Source organism: Acanthaster planci, linkage group LG07 (genome assembly GCF_054643075.1).
Source record: "Acanthaster planci isolate LZ-2023a linkage group LG07, COTS_SCS, whole genome shotgun sequence".
Classification (NCBI taxonomy): Eukaryota; Metazoa; Echinodermata; class Asteroidea; order Valvatida; family Acanthasteridae; genus Acanthaster; species Acanthaster planci.
Genome location: NC_141783.1, coordinates 20,109,375 through 20,130,906, shown reverse-complemented (window position 1 = coordinate 20,130,906; position 21,532 = coordinate 20,109,375). Strand labels below are relative to the sequence as shown.

At 38.8% G+C, this 21,532-nt stretch overlaps 1 protein-coding gene across 7 annotated transcripts in view; it reads right to left on the bottom strand.

The window, feature by feature from the left end:
* The window catches only part of LOC110976100 (rab11 family-interacting protein 4B-like), a 42,008-nt gene that overhangs the window by 15,127 nt on the left and 5,349 nt on the right, over positions 1-21,532 (bottom strand). The window contains exons 3-7 of one of the 7 annotated variants that reach the window (XM_022229094.2): positions 19,807-19,895; positions 8,409-8,590; positions 7,196-7,375; positions 5,064-5,147; positions 2,468-2,497 (exon numbers count right to left, since the gene is read on the bottom strand). In XM_022229094.2, coding sequence (XP_022084786.2) covers positions 2,468-2,497; positions 5,064-5,147; positions 7,196-7,375; positions 8,409-8,590; positions 19,807-19,895 — 565 coding nt within the window. Of the gene's footprint in view, positions 1-2,467; positions 2,498-5,063; positions 5,148-7,195; positions 7,376-8,408; positions 8,591-12,875; positions 13,222-19,806; positions 19,896-21,532 lie in introns of those variants that run through there. The other 6 variants (XM_022229095.2, XM_022229100.2, XM_022229096.2 and 3 more) reach the window with 6 other exon arrangements.

Sequence of the window (21,532 nt, the reverse complement as noted above, 5' to 3'; positions counted from 1 at the left end):
CTGAACACTGTATAGTGTACACGTCACAGAGTGTTTTGAAACATATCAGAATCCAAAAAGAGAATGGACCAAAGCGTGTACAGTACCTCATGCACCAGCATACTGTCTTGAACAGAGCTCTTGCAAAACTTTTTCAGCTAAATTTGTGGCAACACATAAAGGAGTCACCGAGCTGAGTACGAGTAACGTGTAGACTCAACGACAGCACCTGAAAAACCCAGCTGGAGTTCTTGCGTGCAAAATATGATCGCTTGCTGTGAAACCAAGAGGCACTAATGCTGCTGCTAAGGTGGTACGTGCATGTCAGTGCACACAATCATTCTAACCCCAACAACAGCATAATTACTGCAAACTGGTAACTTCATAAGGCAATGGAATTCAATCTGGCAGCAAAGATGACGTGACATGGAATGTCCCCCTTCATTAACATGCCACTGATTTGCAAAGCAGGCTCACGTACATGTGCATGTACATGACTGAACTTTTTTCGGCACATACAATTTTGACGACTGATGAAGTTATTGGCTTAGCGCATGGCTTGGCACAACCAGCACCCTTAGAAAGTGGCTGATTGGCTATTCAGTTTAGCAATCAACGCTGTGTTCAAGCAAATGAAAGTGTTAAATTTTTCTACCACAGTACCAATCAAGGACTTCTGGCCAATTTGCAAAGCTGAGCATGGCACACTGTGCATGTAAATAGAACATTTTATTCCTGTTACAGTGTTATTATTGCTATTAAATAAAAATGGATTTTCACAAAACTAAGACCCAATTCTACTTTATCCATTCTCATAAACCAAACATTTTGTTTGATAATCTTGATTAACTGAAATGTTGAGTTACATGTATTACTTAGCAAAGTACATGTACATGTATGTGCACATCAGAAAAGCTACTCCTATGAATACCACAACGGTGTAAATCTGAAGGAAAGAGATAAACGTACCCATTGTTAGAAATGACGGCAAGAAGCAACAGAATGGTATTTTTAGATTAAGAGAGAACAAGGCTACTGAGAATTGGCTGTTCCCATACGTGTAGCAAGAGATGGAATTATGGGCAGAAGTATCAGGTAACATTGCACATACCATACATGCACATGTAAGCACTTGCTCCGTTTTAAAACTTAATATTAGTTTATCCAACTGAAAAGTCAACTGAAATCAAAATCACAATTTCGAAATGAATATAAACTTTCAAACTCTGCAACTGTTGGCACATGTACAACTGACAGTGTATGTACATGTATAACGACCAACTTTCCAAAACCATGCTAAATCTGATATATCGACATGCCCATCAGCACAACCTACTCCCACCCATCATCTCCAACTCCACCCCAATCAAACCCCTCTGCCCAAGCATGCGGTATGCACAAAGACATTCATATGTGCACACAGCAATGCACACCAACGACAAGTGAAACACCAGTGCCAAACATCCAAGGGATCAACAAAGTTAAACAATACTTCCCACCAGCAAGCCTAATGCTAACTTCAGGAAATTCTTAATGGCAATAAAGCTGCATGTACAAGTACACTCTAGTCTACTGGATCGAGCTACCGGTACCATCTATGAGGCCTGTTTAGGACAAAATGGCTCCCACAGCCGAAACTAAAACAGAAACCATGCTGGACTATGGCATGCAAATGAACCTTTGCAAAAACAACATCCGAACGTTGCAAGTGTGCATGTAGGCCTACAAAGTTTAGTCTACGAGTGCGTATATTGTGCCATCTTGAAAACAATTCTAATGTTTTCAAGGAGGCGATTCTAGTGTGAGCACCAACGTACATGTACTGTAACCCAAGTTGTCCATATTATTTGTGATACCGGTATCTGACAGATTATTCAGTACATGTGCTGTCTCCTTTCACAAGTTGTATCAAATACATGTATCTGATTCACCTGTCTATGGCTCCATTAACTGTTCAGTGCATTTCACACTTTTAAACAGCTTCCTTCAGATTTCAGGATCTGGAATTTAGATACATACATGTACATGTATAAGTAGTACATGTACCATACTCTGTACATTGCAAACTTTGTGTTATCATGGCTACTGGGAATTTATCTCAACATGGTACCAATCAATACATGTGGTGTTATCTCATGCCTTAGGAATGAGATTGTACAGTGTCAATAGAACTGTGTGAAATTCAGCTCCACCTAACCAATTCGAATATCTCCTTTCCTATAATGTAGTTGATTTCACTTACATGTACATGTAATGTCTCAAATAATAGGCTTGCAGTGAGAAAAAAAGCCTACTGGTTGAAAAAGCCTAAGCCAGTACATTAGCTGTAAATTGCATTTTTGGACAAACATACGTTCACAGTCGGGGCAACTTGAGCATGGCACACAAAAAACAGGCTTCGTTTGACAGGCAAAAAAGACGAGACAAAGACATTTGGCTTTTGACAGCATGCATGGACAGCTAATACACAACAGAATAAAGAAGTTACCTAAGATACATTCTGTTGTTGCACAGGGAGCTTTGGAAAAGGGAGAAACATTACAAGAAAAGGTTACTCTTCACGATGAGTTATTGTTAGTCTAACTTGATGTGTTCTATGTGAAGAAAAAAATGAAGATTTTGAGGTAACTGGGATTCACAGTTCATAGTCAACATTAAAACATGAAACAAGGAGATGTGCACTTATACACACAAACTTCAGTGAGAAATAACACTAACAGATTTCCATTACGCTCAGCTACGTGCACACTACCGTACCGGTACACTTGACTGTCAGACTACAAACTTTCCCAAGGTTGATCCCAACTACCCTGGAAATGCTTTTCAAAACCAGCAATCCAAGGAATTTGGAAATGACACAGAACACGGAAATGCAACAGCCAAACATCATGTACGTACCGAGGGAACAAAAGCATTCATAGGTAAGGGTTTGGTAATTTTCAACACAATGTGAAGATATGAACATGAACAATCATAGCTTCCAGGAGACGCCGTATGCAGGAGTTTGCATGTGTCTATCAGAGATTGACCCATGGAAATTCACCTACATGTACAACCAGAGGCTAGAGTTGCCCTCAATTAACTACCCAGGAAGTTGGACATCCCATAATCCCAGTAAAACAACAGCACCACTCCAACGTCTTTTCTCTGATTTGACAGAGTACCTGGCTAAATACACCTCTCATAAGACATCTGGCAAAACATTTTAAACATTTCGAGTGGTGGTCTATTTCAGGTGACATTACTCAGGTAGATTTAACTCTTCAAAACTCGAAGTGATTTACCATAAACCTGCACAATGCAAATACTCCTTGGAAAAACACTTTTTGAAAGCCCTTTTGCTGTAGGGAGAGGGGAGGGAGTGGGTGTCACAAGAGGGATAACGAATGAGGGAGCCAGAATATTTTATAACCACTACTTCAAATATTTATGAAACTGGAAAGCAGTGCAAAGTAAGAAAACTGATATCAAGTTACCAACTAATGCTACATGCACTGCGCACAATCTAAACCAAACAAGACGGATGACCATTCAAAAAAATAGACAAATAAATAAGACAAATCTACAAACCAAACAAAATGTCTCCTTGTCTAAGGATAACTTTGTATCACCTGATATCAACTGGCACTATCCTGTGTTCACACACTGGCATAATTGCAGTGAATTTCGGCATCAAGTTACCGTGGCGACATCCAACCGTCTCATCCTTTGCCTTGCTATTGACAATAAACTTTCCCCTCCTTCCCCTATCTTGCCTCATCCAGTTATCCCTCCAGCGAGGCACGTCCCAGGCCTTGTTTCCTTGTCATACGCTTATCTCATATCTCTCAAACTCATCAAGCGATCCCTCCGAGTGGGTGCCCCTTCTTCAATTTCATCCTACCCTTTTATTGATGCTCTCCACACACAGCCTATTTTTGACCATGCATCTGCAAGTATTGATCAAGTCCAACTCAGTCCTTGCAGTTTACCTGCTTCTGACATGTCCGAACTGTCCAGCCTTTTTTCAGGCGCTCCTATTCCAAAAAGCTGCTAAGAAGAAAGCAAAACTTTCTTGCTAAGCGCATGTCAATGAGAACCAGTCACAACCAATGCATTTCAAATGGCATTTGGGCTGGCAACCTGCTACAGCTAAGCAGATTTTTGTGGACGCAGCTCTAGGGATGTCTGTTGGTATTTCGACATGCATGAGTGTCGGCAGTCAGTCTAGGCATGTTTATAGTTTTCCTCCCTGATGATTTGTGATCTTTCCGTGCCATCACGTCCAATCGTCCAATCAGCGCAGCCCTGTTTATTTAAGTTCAGGTCTGTTTATGTGAACACCTGCCGCATGTAGACACATTTCCTTGTCTTAAAAGTATCCCTATCAATCTAAGCCCTCGAAACAGTCTTGCTTAAATATATTTGTTCTGGAAATTGCTGTCCTCAGAATATTCACTGATGGTATTGGAGTTTACTCTACTATTTATCCAACAAATATTTACAAAAAATTTGAAAACAAAGAGGAAAATACCTACCAAATAAGACAAAAAAAGAGAAACAAACAGTTTCAGGTGGTTTAAATTGAATTTACAGAAAAAATAGATTTTTAGCTGAAGTAAGGATAATCTTACATTTCAACCTAAACTGGGGTTCACTTTATCGTCCTGCTTGTCCGTTAACTTATTGATTTCCACCCCTTACTTCAATTTGTGTAATGGTACATGTACAGTGTAATTTACACGTACAGTTCACATCTGTCAGCCTGTAATTTCAGTACTCTCTCCTTTCTTGTCTTCCAAACATGCTCAATCAATTACACTCCATTCCACCCATTTTTTCCAAGTCCGTGCAAAGAAATCTGACAGACATCCCTGTTTACAAGGACATGCTACATACATGTACATGTTATAAGTTCACAGACACAGAGACGAATTCAAGGTGGCAGAATTTGTCACATCGACTGAATGGGTGGGTTTGACGAAAGGTGTTAAGGGTGAGTGTAAAAAGCACTGTGTACATGTACAATGAACAAATGCAGCACAGCATGCAGTGTTACATGTAGGCATTAAACATTCACACATATGGGTTAATGCGGCGGGTACCATTTCATCCGGCGAACGTGAGACCACACATCCCTCTTCATCATAATTGGCCGAGACCGGCTATCGTAGGGCAGCAATGAACTACTGGAAGGAACGGGTACAAAAAAGGGAGGAAGAGACAAGGTCACGGGAGGCTGGTGAATTATCGGTCCTCGTCGTTAAGGATCAAGGCTTCAACAAAAGGGTTTTACTCGGCATTTGGGGAAAATGATGGTTAGTTTGTTACAAACAATTAATCTTTATTCATATGCTACATGTGAGAGCATGCAAAACATCTGAATGCATTTTAGAGATTTCTAATCTCCTTTGACTGGATACTGCATGTATGGAACTTATTTTGTAAGAGGACTAAGTGGGCTTATGACATATTTGCCTGACATTTCCGGCATCCAGGAAAAAACTACACCCAAATATGGTGCAAATGTGTAAGGTCTGCCGACTGATCCCTGCCCTTCCCCAAAAGTAATCTTGACATCACGCCACTGCCAGAGGTCCTATATGTACGTACATGTACATATCCCAGTTACATGACCATGCAACCTACAGCTGGCTGAATTGTGCATGCTGCATCATGAACCCACCTGATCCCCTTTGCGAGGGCACTCTGAGCTTTATTAGCTTGGCTTCTGCTATAAAAATCACAAAAATATTTGAAAAACAAAGTGCCAACTGAAGCCTTCACTGGTAAACAAAACAAAGTAACTTAGGGACTCAAACGCAGCAGCAATTTTTGTGGGTGCTTTGCAACAGTTGTTGCTCACCCTGGATAAAAAAGAGAACTTTAACGCTGAACTTCACCTGCTCATTAATTACATGTATATCTGAACAAGGAGGAATTACTTGAAGATTTTCTTTTATAATAGCAGGGTGATATCCCTTGAGAATATCTAACATGTAGCGCTGAGTAGTCAGAAGATTCACTCCCCCCCCCCCCGAGAAATCACAGCTTGTTCCAGATGTGATTATCAGACAAACTACTGAACCCAGAGACAGCAATCACCAGAAATTATGTTCCAACATTTAAATACAGCCCCAAGGGATGAGCAGCAACAAAACCCTGATACACTCTTCGGAAAATAATTTAGAAAGTGAAGCTTCCTTGGGCAACAGTAATATTGGAAAGCCAAGGGGATGGAAAATCATTTTCAGTGAGTTGTTCCTTCCCAGTGAAATTAAATTTCCACAAAAGCTTGTTAATTCCTGCAAGGCACAGGTTAAAATTGGATTGGACAAATTTGTGTACTACTACCGGTAACTTGAATTTTCAGGACAATTTTTGAGTTAACTGTACATTTAAAATTTTGGACTGTGGGAATAAGTATCAGGAAAGAATCTGGCCCAGAAATATATCTCCATGTAAATTCCTAGTCAAAATCTGTTTTCTCCATACATGCAAGCAGTCTATGGAGTTGCATCACACAAGTTATAAGTAATGGAGAAACCTGATTTTAATCACATGATTTGAAGTTCAAGGACAAATTCAAGGAGACTAAATGCATCTACATATAAATACACTTTTGCAAACTTGTGCAACTTCTCCAACATACAGGTACACTTACATGTATACCACCCCTTGACTTTGAGTTGTGTGCTTGTAGGGTTCAACATTATCATATGGGCTTAACATTATCATACCTATTATGTGTACACTGTACAGTCCATTATACAAATAATGTTCTAGCACACTATGGTGTCATACATGTACATGTGTTTGTACACGTGAGTACTGATACATGTACTGTGATGAAGCTGACTTTCTTGGAGACAAAATCAGGTTCATGCAAAGTATTTGACTCAAAAGTATGTTACCTTTTTTTTTTTTAGCAGCAGGAAATTTTGCCAGAGTTCATCTCATTTTGAGGTGTCAAATTGATCTCTTTGCCTTTTTCTGATAATTAAAACCCAGCACAGATGGTCCCTTGACTTTTCAAAGAGACCAGACCCGGTTATTTTCTTTCTATTAGTGCTTCATTTCCTTGAAAAAATATCACTTTGAACTTGGAATCACTTCATACAGCACTCTTCAAGGTGAATTTAGACTTGCAAGGAATGTGCACACTAAAATGGATTAGCGGCATTAGTATAGTGTATGACTTGTGACACACTCGCTTGTCATGACCTTTGACACTTACCCATTCAGTATGCTTGCTGGGGCTTCCCTCTCGATGGTATCCACCGAGTCGGAGAGACTGGATGCATCCTGGATCTCAATCTCGATTCCGTCAGCATTCTGGCCGAAGTCTTCGAAGCGCTGCTCGTCGTCACTAGGCAAGGAGGAGGCGTGACTGCTGTCCTCCACTATTTGTGGAACTCTGGTAGAAATTAGCACATAATCAATGAAATTTAATTGATATCCAATCTATTTATGTAGCAATGTTGAGCTCAATTTCGCAGAGCCTGTTAACAGTTAGCAGAAAAGTTATGCTTACTATTGCAGAAAAATTTGCTAACTGTAAGCACTATTTCATTGCGGTGCTTGGCACAGAGAGATTTCCCTGGTTTTGTCAAGTGCTACATTACACAAATTTATCCTCCTCCAAGATGAGCAAGCCTTTTGCCTCGCTTACTGCTTACGATCTCCATAAGATACGTGGAGTCTCTGTTAGCGCAAAATCTTGTGCTTAGCAGTGCCGTGAAATTGGGCCCTGTTTGGGAAACGCTGAGCATGTGGATCATTTTGATGTTGGAATGTACAGTCTCCACGTGTGCCCCTGGTGCCCAGATGAGGTGAATCCCACCAACCTGTCTCTTCTTTGTCTGTGAGAGTGTGCTTCAAGCCAGGATGGACAGGGTTATTATTTACCGAGCAGGAAATGAACCTGAAAACATTTGATTTTGTTTCATTTCTTTACGATTCGCAAATTTAAAAAGTGGCCACATATTAAATAACAAACAGCACTTTACACTTAAACTATAAAGGAGCGAGTCTGATGGATGGAAAGCAAAAACTCGATTTTGGGTTTGGGATAGAAAGGCCTGTCAGAGAAAGTGTGTTTTCTTATTGCCAGTGGAAGTGTGTCATGTTCTATTTTGTCTGAGATAATCGGGAATAGAGTGCCTTAGGTGAGGGGCAATGCTTGAGAAAGCTCTGTCTCTATAACAGACTGGTCTATTGCTTGTTGACCTTAGACCAGACCTGGCAGAGGAGGTTGCAGCAAGTTCTTGAGTTAAAGAGGAGTGGATTAATGTGTATTACAGGATTAAGGCTGTAATGTTCTATAATGTACTAAATGAGCATTAAACTATCGGCACACTCACATTGAACCAGGAAATGCAGTAGCCGCTTGAAATTAAACCAAGTTTTAAGAGATGGATATTTTCGTAACACCACTGACAATAACCCACCTTAATGAATCGGAGGACAACAAAAAACCATTCATGTTGAGTGTCGGTCCGGCAATTGCACTGTCAGTATCGTCACCGTCCAAGCTAGGGTTGAAGCCGTCATACAGCAATGGAGAGGTGTTATCTTCACTCATGTCTGTTAAGGCACTGTCATCATACTCGTTATACGTGCTCTCTGAGGTCTGAAGAGAATCACAGAGGAAAATGGGAAAATCACGCATGTATTCATGCGATTTCAGATCTTCCAAACATAAAATGCCTCAATACAAGGGGATTTCTCCTCAGATCTGACATTCCGTGTCTTGTCAAAAGGCATGGCTACTTGTAACTGCGGATGACAGTACATGTTTTTCAATATCACATTTCCTTTTTGTATACTGCATACGACTGTCTGCAAACCCAACAATGGCTAGTCTAGTAAAAGTCTAGCAGACTCCTTTGTTTGCCATTATCCAACAGCAAACACGCGTGACCAACTGATCTGAAGTTAAAGGGAATTTCTGCATTGTCACGCCATCAAGCTGCAATATTTTCCAAAAGTTACCGAAAGCCTTTCATAAAGGCAATTTACATACGTATGTGTGGCAAGGAGATGGGGAGAAACGTTCCTGTCAAAACAACCCAAAGAAAACCGAAAGAATAAGGCGTGTCACCAACTGACGATCCGCATGTCATCCTGGGTAGGATTCAAATCCACATCACAAAGGTAGAGAGTAAGGAAAACGCATGTACCCACGGCACCAACTTGACTCCTGGTGCATTACTGCACGGACAGACTCTTCATTCAATCAGGTCTAAGTACAGTGAACATGTATCACTGAGGACTCTATAGATGAACACTGAGCGTGTACTAGTACAATACTATGTGAACTGTTGTGAAAGTCATAATTTTCCTGATCTGTACAGCCCTGGCCAACTACGGTAAGGTACAATCAACATATACACAATACATACAACAGTTAAAAAGACAGAGTGGTTTACATGTAAAGTACAAACATGTCCAAGGACTACATTTTGATTAACCTGTCTGAAAATGTTTTGAGATCTGGGGCCATAATGGAAGGCTTAATTCCAGCTGAAAGCAATTCCCAACCTGGAACTCACATCAAGCCTTGGGAGTTACCGGTAATACCTGTCGAGACTGTTTACATGACAGATAAATTGCTTCGGGTTCTTAATGGTAAGAGGAGCGAGTGTCGTTAATTCTGCCTGAAGGGAAAAAAGACGACAAAATGAACAAATGACTTAGATTCTCACACAATAGCGTCAGAATGTAGAAGGGAAAAATCAATCGTTTGGGGTGATGCTGCTCGTGTAGATCTCTCTCAAATGATGTCACTTCCTACAGATTGCCACGTGCTTCGGAATTTTTCACTTCACATTTTTGCGGCATGCATAAGCTGGACTGTACGTATTTCAAAGATATTTGGATCAGCACGTGCACCAGTATAGAACATTTGCACACTGCGCCCATACACCCATTCATGTTGTATACGCAGCTGTAATTTTCCTACAAAGATGGCATCCAATGGGAGAGATTTGTTGAAGTTTTCAGCAACTTCTATAGTGAATTTTTCCAGATATCTTGCCTTTAATAAGTTCCCTAAATCTGAAGCAATCTAATGCCTCGCTTTGTAGAGTTCAGATCTACATCCATGTACATGTAGGTCGGTTTAACACTTCATGTACGGTGCCCCATCAATGAAACTTGACGTGTGTGTACATGTACAGAGGGTTTTCAGTTGTCAGTCACCACGGGTTCGAAATCGCAAATATTCCAAAATTTTGGCTACTAACTTGTGACAAAAAAATGTGTTAAGCACTGAACAATAAAAAAATGTAGATGATGGCAAAAATATGGATTTGGCTAAAACTTTGGCTAGAATTTAAAATTTGCCAGGTGAAACCTTGAATTTCCAAAGTAACCCCCCCAAATGTACTGGTTTACCCTGCAATCCTGGCTTCTGGCATGTCTGGTGGGAGTGTAAGGGTCCCACATGACAATTGTGCCTTGATTATTGAAGAAATTCATTATTAAAGAAATTCATGACTTAACTGTCTTCCATATTATCATGCATGCCACGTACATGTACATGTACATTGTATATATATACATGTACAAGCACTGTGCCGGATCTGTCATTAGTGACAAGTACATGTACATGCACTGTGCCGGATCTGTCATTTGTGACAAGTACATGTACATGCACTGTGCCGGATCTGTCATTTGTGACAAGTACATGTACATGCACTGTGCCGGATCTGTCATTTGTGACAAGTACATGTACATGCACTGTGCCGGATCTGTCATTTGTGACAAGTACATGTACATGCATGTGCTGGATTTGTCATTTGCGACCAACTTCCAACTTTATATACTGTATCTCCCGATGTAATCAACACATACATGTATGTACATGTACTGGTAGGCCAAAACACCACACAGTTCTCAGTACTAATTCTGCTACAAAGAACAAAATCATCAGGTGACGTAAAGCACATGTACAATGTACACATGTAATTCTAAGCATTCGTCTTCCATGTATCCAACTTTTGGTGAAATAAATATGTGTATACTCTTCTGAATATGTTCCTGTGTACGGAACATTTTATATAGAAAGTAGTTGTGGAATTCTACTTGTACATGTACATTCCATGGGTTTTACCCAGAACATTCCTCTGGGGTTTTCCTCCCACCTCTAAAACTGTTAATGTTTCTCATTGTCTCCTTCCTACGGGTCTCTCCAGGTCTTGCAAGCTACAATGCTGAGGGCGCTTTAGAGGAATCCTTGGTGTCGTTACCAAAAATGACTATAAATAATAATAATAACAATAAAAAGATCATAACATTGTATATTATTCTCAATGTCCAGAAGGGGAAACTCAATAGGTTAATGGTAGTTATAGCTTGAAGTTTTAACAATAAAAACTTCTGTTTTTGTTTTCTCCGAATCCTGCTCACAGGACATGAAGCCTGAAGGAAGAGGTGGCCCACAGGTCTCAACTAAAGGAAGGTACCGGTAGCGAGTTCCCCATTGTAATGTTGACAAAAAGTGCAGTGAACTCCACAAAATCTATGTACAGCACATGTATTTCTGAGAGTAAAAGATATGCCCTGATGATTTTTATGTGTAGCCTACAGGAAAGCGACTTTTCAAATACACTTTTGTGTAAAAAGACAGCCACTTTACAATATTGTACATGTACACGTACCGTAGGTATACTGTAATTTGTAAGCAAACAGAAAGATAGGACAGCCTGTATTGGCCTTGACAATACACAGTTACTGCATCATCAACATGACGGAATAATTGCTGCCTGTAATGTACATGTACATGGTCAAGTGCTGGTATGCATTCAACAGGTGCTGTTCCTTGTTCATGTAAATTAATTTCTGTGGTAGCATAAATTGTGAGATATCTTGTTAGATCAATGCAACAGGTGTCAGTAAGCACCATGACAGACACTCTGCAACTTGTACTGAGAAGAAACAACCGGACAAATGGGCGCATTTTAGCTACCTGCGCTCATTAATATCGAGCCCTGAGTTACCCACAGCTCAGATTTTTCCAAAGCAATGCTAATGCACATGTAGGGGAGGGAGCTAGCTATGCATGGCTACATGTACATGTAGCTGTATTAATCTAACTCCTACCTCAGCAGAAATTCAAACAGCTCTCAACAGAAATAGACCAATGCCTGGGTTATTTAAACTGGGAAGGCAATTTTACACTTTCTTCAATGTTGTCACATGTACAGTAGTTCCTACAGATGGGTTTAATTGAAATAATGTCCCAAATGGCCTGAGAGTTTCTGACATGTGGTAACCATACAACTAGAGATACATACATGTAACGCTTCTCTGTCTCCATACTCTATCAGAAGTATCAGTATACTGTTAAATCTACTCTGTTCATGTGGTCTACCAAACCAAACAGTGATTCTAGGCTTCTCTAACTGGGTGTTAATGTACAGGACACTGGTCCTAATCTCCTTGGCAAACAAAGTTTATCAAATGGAGGATATAAATCCCCCACAACCCATTACACAATGACAAAGACAATTCAGAGCACATTTCATCACAAGAGATCTTTAGCCTACATGTACATGTACTAGGCCCATTATCATGTCCATGCAGTATATGAAAATACATGTACACCTGACAGTTCACTGATTCAAGATTGTGGGCATAACATGCAAGACGGCGCTACCTACACTGTACATGTAGCTGACCTGTCAAGTTAAAACATAAAAATCGATCACCACAAACACAGATTTCCACAGAAGAAAAATCCTATTGCTTAGATCACAACCATGGTCAACGTCAAATGGCACTAAACATAACACGACCACTGAAAGTGCAGTGATGGTCATGATGGTTTCCTGCACCAAGCTTCATGTCCACACCATTATCCATTTAAAAGTTGGAGACAGCATAATACATAACACACTCTCATCTGGACTTACCATCCATACACACTGTCACCTGTGACCACCTGACACTTAGATGAAGGCCACAAAATCACAAGTTTGATATCCAAAATGATGATGATGATCCAAACAGACCAGAACACCATGGAGTGCTGACATTATAAGCAGTGAAAGACAACCAAATACACAATCCGTATAGCCTTGAATATTAAAATTGCTGATTGTCAATACACACAACGGCAGACTGCATTAGTTTCCTGAATGAGTTTCCTATGTGTTTAACGTGTTGTCACTTCCTTCATTTCACAGTAATGTCAGGACTCACTGCAGGGAAAACAACACTCACGTCAGATTTCTCTATTTCTCAGCCTGACCTTTGACCACGCTACGACAACCCAATGTTGCTCCACCCCTCAACTGTGGACAAGGTCAAAAGACACAGCTGCTATGACACAACACCTGTCTTTTGTGTGCATGCTGAAAGGGGTCATTTGCATATCAAAACAATCACTTGACTGGTGCATTATCAGGAGGGGAGCTTTTAGTCTTCCTAATTTGACAGTGACTGGGTTTTTTGTGACTCAACTGGAAGTGACTTTGAAAGAAGGTCACCAAACAATAATTACACGAATATTTACTACCACTGTTGTCTGCAACACAGGCTCCCAGCATAAAGGCTACTCATACACAATGAACAAAAGTTGGTCAAACATCTGTATGTACGAAGTACAATGGTTTATTGTACCAACCTTGTTTTGTGTATTTCAGGATTTAACCTTACTTAAACATCACAATCAGTTTTGACAATTTTACCTTGTCAGTCACAAAGTGTTTTGGAGAGCAATTCCTCTCTAACAAAAATCAACGTACATGTACATGTAATTTTCAAAAAAATTATAATTATACATAAACTTGCCTCTCAAAGCATAAACAAGACCACAAGTTGCCACATCCTTTCACACATGTATATGACTTTCTGTCTGACTACGTTTTCCTGTTTGTATGTACATGTAGAGCTAAAGAAATCCTTTATCACAACAAGGCTTAGCAAATTCAAAGCCCAGACACAATAGCAGTGAATGAAATGACTATGCAGACTTTCCCAAGCAAAACTATATTGTTACATTGGGAAGGTTCCATTTTCAAATGGGGGTTGAAAAAGAACCAAGTTAATTAAATATATATATGTACTTGGTATTAAAGTTGGATCCACCTATTGCTACAAATTTACAATAGCCATACATGTACATGTATACTGTAATACCTGCAAGGAGTAGGCTGATTTACTCTTTTCATCTAACCAAAAATAAGGGAAGTCATTGAATATACCATGTACATACATGTTTACCAATTGTACTTATTGCTGAATTACAGGAAACATGTAAATCTTTTATCTTACATGGCTGGAGTTAAAAAAACAGTAGCACACCTGTGGAAACTGGACTTCCAGAGGTAAACGGGTTTACCTCTATGGGGAAGTAGGCATTCCAGAAAGATAACCAACTGAGCCATTAACCACTCAAAATAGAACAATAAGGGAGCGTTTCATAATTGTTGAAGGCGGTATTTACTGCGGTACCGCTGTTTTTTTAGCGGCACCGCACTAGTTACCCGAAAGGGCTTAATGCTAGTACCGCAAAAATACAGTGGTACCGCAGTAAATACCGCCTTCTGTAATTATGAAGCGTTCCCAAATTCAAATGTATCAACCTTCCTCTGGAAATAATAAGACACAAAAAACTTTAGCCCGGTCAAGGAAAACATGTCCATCTTGCCTTGCCTTTTGGAAAAGAATGCAAAATCCCACCATACAGCTCAATGTAATAAAACCTTTACTTCATTCAACGACCGCAGACACTTGGAAATATGCACAGGCTGGGTACTCCCCTAGCTCAAAATCAATACCGAAGAACAAACCATGGAAATTCTATGAGGACGTTAACATTCATCTGCTGAAGAGGTGGCGATGGAATTGTGTCCAACATCCTCAGGCTTCATGTGCATTCATGTATATCTAAGGTTTCAGACAACGAACTCTCTTCTAAACATAGCTACTGGTGCAGCGTGTCTTTGAATATTGATTGCAGTTTGTGGAAATAGATTTTTGCTTGTACAAGCAAATCCCTGAAATCAAGAAATGGACATAGAATATTCATGTGCATCCCATTGAGAGAGGTTGGAGATACAGGTGCATGTAACTCTCCCTCAAATTCAACTAACCCCCCCACTGTTTCATCTTTTCTAGCAAATGCTTCCCCTAGATTTGATTTAAATTTGAAAAATTACATGCCACAAATCTTTGTGTGAAATTCTCTAACAATTTCCAAATTTATAATAATGATGAATACATTTATAATAATGATGAATGAAAGTGCTTATTGTCTAATCACTGTGCTTTACAGAACATGATATACAACGATAGCTCATAAATTTACAGGAAAAAAGTTAAGGGAACCATACAAAAGAAATCAATCAAAAAAGGTGTGTTTTGAGAATATGATTAAATAAAGAAAAAACATAAGAACTTGTCTAATATTCTCCCCCCTCCCAAAAAATCTCCAAACAAAAATCTTTCATTTTCAGATAAAGTGTCATCTTTTTGACCCGTTTTTCTGGGAAATTAAACAGTCAAAAAAGGAGTTCAGACTTGCAAAACTTTGATCTTTAATATTTCATACGAATGGGATATATATTTTTGGTAAGGATCCAATGGACTGCTCCAAAAGCTTTTATACCAGAGAATATTGAAATGTCTACTTCTTCCATTTCGGGAACTACATGTATAAACATTTATTTTAATATTTCTGTTTTAGTGAAATTGTATCCTTCCTGTTCAAAAAGGTTTGAATGATTATACCCGATACGTATGCGATATTGTGGAAATTCTACCACTGCATGTACGAGAAGTATGCTTTACTCTTTTCGAGTGACTAACTTGAATTTTTGCAATTTGCAAAATGTACATTTGTGATTGCTTTCTGTTACTCTCCAAGATGGTGCTCTGTATCTCATTTGTATGTTTTCTGCAAGCCATCAAACAAGGTTTTCATGTCACGTCCACAAAATAAAGAAGCTGCCAAAACCTCTCCAGAAAATCTTCTGCTGAAGCCAACTTCAAAAGCTGTCTACATGTCAACAGAGGGCAGCATTCACAATTTTCCTGTACTCATTTTTTTATGCATAGCCACAGCTGTGCACTTAAGAAATGGACTTTGACATGGATCTATTAGTTACAATGTACATGGGTGTGGTTCCCCCCGGTCTGTGAAATATGATCATTACATCAGCAGTTCACATTATAGATTTATCGTTTTTTACGGAAGGGAACAAATTTTATTTACATGTAAATATCTTAACCTTGTTTTAAAAATTGTTTAAACAATGGCGTACATGTAATCACAGGCATTCCATATCACAACCTTTTTTTTTAAACAGAACCCTGCATAAACGTAGTGGACATCAACCACAAAAATCTTTTCTGATGCATAATGGCCACAGACTTTACCAGTTACATGTACTGCACCAATACAACCTGGCTGTTAAAATGACAATTGTGCACAGAATTCTGCATGTCCCTGGATCATGATGATACATGTTAGCATTTTTCATTGCTGGTGGTTTAATTTTTTTCCAGAATCCTCAAAAGGGCCAGGGTAGTGAAAGTTTTTAATAGCAATTAAATTATTATTATTTATTAAACTTACATTTTTAAGGCCTATTGACATGTACGCTGTACATATACTGGTACATGTAACAGAATTCAAAATTTCAGCATTCTGGTGATTTGGTACTTTCTTGATCAGAAAACAAATCTGGAAGTAAACCTTTCTTTATCCAAAAATACATCCCATAATTTAAACTAAACGTCCTGGTACCGTTAACTTAAAAACAATTTCATAAAAATGAATGTTTCTGATAATGTACATGTATCAAAAAAATGAAATAATACACTTAGTACACGTATCTTGTAAAAAAGAACTTTTGAAAAAAAATAATTCTCATAAAAATGAACGAGGACAATTTTCCAAAATGTAATTTACTTTGTGGAAATGTCTCTTCACAGCAAAAATGGGCTTTTATGTTGTAGTTTTTTTGTATGTGTCTTGTCATACATACTTCATTGCACTCCTATTTACAAATTTACACATGTACAAATGTATGTACAGTTCCTTTAAAAAACTTTTCCCCCAAAAAACAAGTATTGTCCTGTTCATATTAACTGGAGTTCCAAACTTGTCATTGCCTGTCATTATCAAAGCTTTCTGCAGACAGAATGTAGACTTTGGATCGCTTAGAAGTGTGAAAAAAAGTGGGATAGAAGAATTGTCAGATGTCAGAATTACCTACTTCAGCCTGGTTTGGAATAGTCGGTCACACATGCCTTACCAATTCCACTATTAAACTCCTGCAATCAAGCTAAATGAGCACTCTCAATATCCGGAACTTTCCGGACTGTCACCATAGCAACAGCATCCATTATTTAATTGCTGCATCCTTGAGTACACACAGTTGCTATGGTTACAGCAACACCTGACAAGCCACAAATACATTACTAGCAAGGCAGTGGCTGGGCAGCTTGTGTTGATGTCACGGCCATGGACAATGTGTACATGCAGATATGTGTAGCCTGTTTCTACAAAGCGAACTTGTAATTGTGTGAATGAAAGAAATAAAGATCAAGGTTTAGGATATTTTCCCGACATACATGTATGAATCTGGTTGATAAAAGAAATAGAGATGTCACCTCTAGTGCTAGATAAATTTGGGTTTTACAATTTTTACTTGATAAAAAGCATCAGTTGTACGTTTGTATACATGTACAACACTGAACCCTCTTGAGAGGTGCTTTAAATCTCACAAATTTCTCCCCTGCATCAAATTACATGTGTCTCTACTGGTAAGCAAAAGGGAAATCGGAAACACGAACAGAATCTTTGATTTCAGAAAAATGAATCCTGTAGTTTTAAGCAAATAAAGTATGGCATCAAACACATGTACATGTAGAATGTTTTCATTCAGTTTGACTAATTTTGTTCCAACCAATTTGTTGTTTTTCAACAAACAAGGTTAACTACACATGTATAAAGTCAATGAACTCCATTCATTGTCAATTCAATTTTCACTTATTCGATTCTAACCCAAAGTTCTTCACAGAATGGTACAGATTTTGCTTCAGAATACATTTATTTTAATATGTGGAGAGTACACATTATATGCTAAAGCAAAAGCACCATGAGACATACCGGGTATGTGCAAGTGCACAGGTGCAATAATGCAATTAATTAAGCCCCGGAGGAGATGAGACAATGGAGATAAGATCCCAACACAAGATGGTAGGATAACGGTCTCACTGGCCTTGCACAACGATGAAATGCGCACTTGTTCCAGCAACCTTACATATGCCTCACCTTATATGGAAATGAAAGCATCCATGGATTTATGGAAATGCACAATAGCTGACAGTTTCTTTCTGAAGTGATCAAGGCTGTCTATTCCAGGATTGCATAAAATGTATGAGAAACCTTCTGCGTCAAATTTTATGCAACTTTACATGCCGCCATACCAGCAAAATGCTGGCAAAAATGCGGTTGCATTGCGGGCACACTTTGCCTAGTATATATGCACTTACATCACACATATATTGAGGGGGAGTTTGATCTGGAATTTTATTTAAACAAATGACAGGAAGAGAAGGTAACAATGTTACTGCATTTTTTCATGACAGATGATTTACCGTACTTAATTGAGAATTAACTTCTTTTTTTATGGATAAACATCACACTTGGTGATTTCCACATTTGCACCGATGAAGCCACATTATTAAAAATAGAATCGGTAAGGGCGAGAGCAAAAGAAAAAAAAATCCAATAAGGGCTCCCAAAAATGCATACTTTTATGAATAAAAGAAAAGTTTCCAACACTTTTCTTGTTACAACTACCTGTATGATGTACATGTACATGTATATGTACAAGTATGTGTGCCGAACAACAAGCACTCCATTACAACGTACTGTGCATGCATAAATGTATCATTTTTTTCACCACAAATCAATCCGACATCCTCTATAAAAGTTGAAACCCAGGAGTACAATGCACGTCTAAATTTCATAATGGTAGAGCACTCAGCTAGAGTTGAGATCAACCTGACAGGTCAATAAATTCCTTGAAATTATTTTTATTGGAACAGCCTGCTCTGATGAAGTATTGGGCGGATCAATCGTAATTTTGGAGTGCCCTTCCATCCTCCCAAGAGAAATCAAGCCGGTCTCAGCGCTACTAGATTTATTGACGTTCAGATGACAAGCTAGAAAATGGTACATTTTTAGGAGGAAACAAATTGAAATTCACCTTCCTGGTGAATTTCTGTACAAATGCCCATACTCAAGGAGGATAGACTGTTGTGCTGCTAATTACAAACTCAGCATATTCGCAGAAATATGCGAGAGATTTGTGCTTGAATTCATTCACTCTCTCATCTCAATGTACATGTATGCTTTGTCATTATCCTTTCTAACACACCAAGTCTTAAACTGCAATTCCACAAACCTACATTACATTTTATTTTTTAACTTGTAAATTCATCATCATCACCATAGAGATCTTTGCAACAGACCCATTTTCTTATCTTTTAAAAATAGTTTTCTTTATACAACAGACTCTGAATTTTTTTTTTTACACGGTGTACATTTAAGTATTCATCTCTTTGTACTGTACCTACAGGCATATATGTATATGGAGATATGGTGCCTGTAGTGTGTATGGGCCAACGCAATTCAGATTTCCTGAATGTTTAAAGTTCTTAAGTACATGATGTGCTGATGTACGTATATGTATGTGACACATATCAACTGTCTGATCTCTTAGCTGTCTGATTTCCAAACTAGGGCTTTAACCGTTCTTGATTAAGTTTCAAGGAAAATTCTCTTTGCGTTCCATAGGCCTCCTCTTGTGTGACATGTACACTTACCCCAATGCTGTGAGTATCATCGTCGTCAATGATCGTTTTGCTTCCGATCCAATGATCAGGGAGAATCAAAGGAGGCTCTCTAGGTAGCGCTAGAAAAAAGTACAAACATTACACATGAGCTTTCACAACTTATTTCAACCCCACGTCTTCACCTCCCAAAGCGAATTAAATGTACCTCTATGCAAAGCAAATGGAAATGGAAGACAAAATAAAATCAACTGAAATACAATAGTAAATAGTGACGAATGAAATAAAAAGTGAGATAGCAAATAGAACATAATGATGGACCCGTACGTCAAAAATAAAAGGAAAGATTTAACATCAGTACGTACAACATTGAATGTTACACTACTGAAATGGAGGGAAGCGCAATTTGGCTAACAGTTTCCTTTTAAACTTTGACAGTCTTACTAATTACTATTAAAAGAAAAGTACCAGAACCACTACTTCAAGGGGCTTTACTAAGGGACTGCACAGGAGGGTAGAAAGTTGACCTGCCTTGGGGTTAGAGGTCAAGAATGCCTTGGCCATCTGGTTGTATATCAAAGGCACACTGAAAAGGAGTTTGATGACCATAAGACTGACATTTTCCATATGTGTCCACCAATGTCTATGCTAGGAGATCCCTGCATGTACATGTACATGTACATTTACATACATGTACATGTAGGTGTACCTTATAGTCAAGTGGACTGAAAGTGGACCAGATAAACAGGCTAAACCACACAGGGGAGGTTATGTTAATGGCTTGGAATGTCAGCATTTCACAAGACCTGTAAGAAATCTCAACGACCACTGGTCAGTGGATCAGTAGCTAAACATTTTTTCATCACCAGAACAGGAAAAGTAATCCAGATAACATTTTGGTCAGGATAAAATTAAAAGTAGAGAGTGAGCCAATATGAAAAGCAATAAAGCAAAAACTGAAGTCTAAAAACCAGTTTCAATATGCATTTACACTGTGAATGAAACTATTCCCTCTGTCAGATATCCAGCAACCCACTGCAAGGGACAATAACTATTTTTGAATTGTCTATAACCTCAAACAAGGAAGAGGTACAGCTACTGTACACATGTACATGTATGTGAATGAAACATACATGTAAATGCACGTGTCTCATTGTACCTTTCATCTTACAACAGACATGTACCAAAATACAAAGGAAAAAAAAATATTCCACAGGCAATGCCCATTTCTGACATCGTTTTTAGAATATCAAAAAGGTGGGTCTACATGTGACATGCTTGTGGGAACTGTACGATGACAACCTCCACACCATTCAGGAAAGAAAAACAACATAAACTGAGCTCCACAACATTAATTGGAGACTTGAGGGGCAGTGCCTGCAAAGACTGTTATAGGCCCTACAGGTGCATGTTTCCTGCATTTCCACACTAACAATCCCTCTCTTGACGCCTGATAAGAAAGCCCAGGGAAAACACGTACTTATTGTTCCTGAATGCTTTGTAAAATAATACAGCTTAGCCTTCCCATGGAGCAAACCAACTTGAATTTGAGACACCTTCCTATTCAGACTGTTTATCAAGTCCCGTTCAAATTTGTTTTTTGTTGAAATGAAAACCAGCGATACTCTGAAAATTTAAGCAATGTTTGGTTCACACAGGCATCAAATGTGGATACGCCATTCAATGACACACAGAGTATTTAAGCAAGTGTTAAGAAAGCGGAAGGACAAAAGAAACGACAAGATTTTTTTTTACCAAA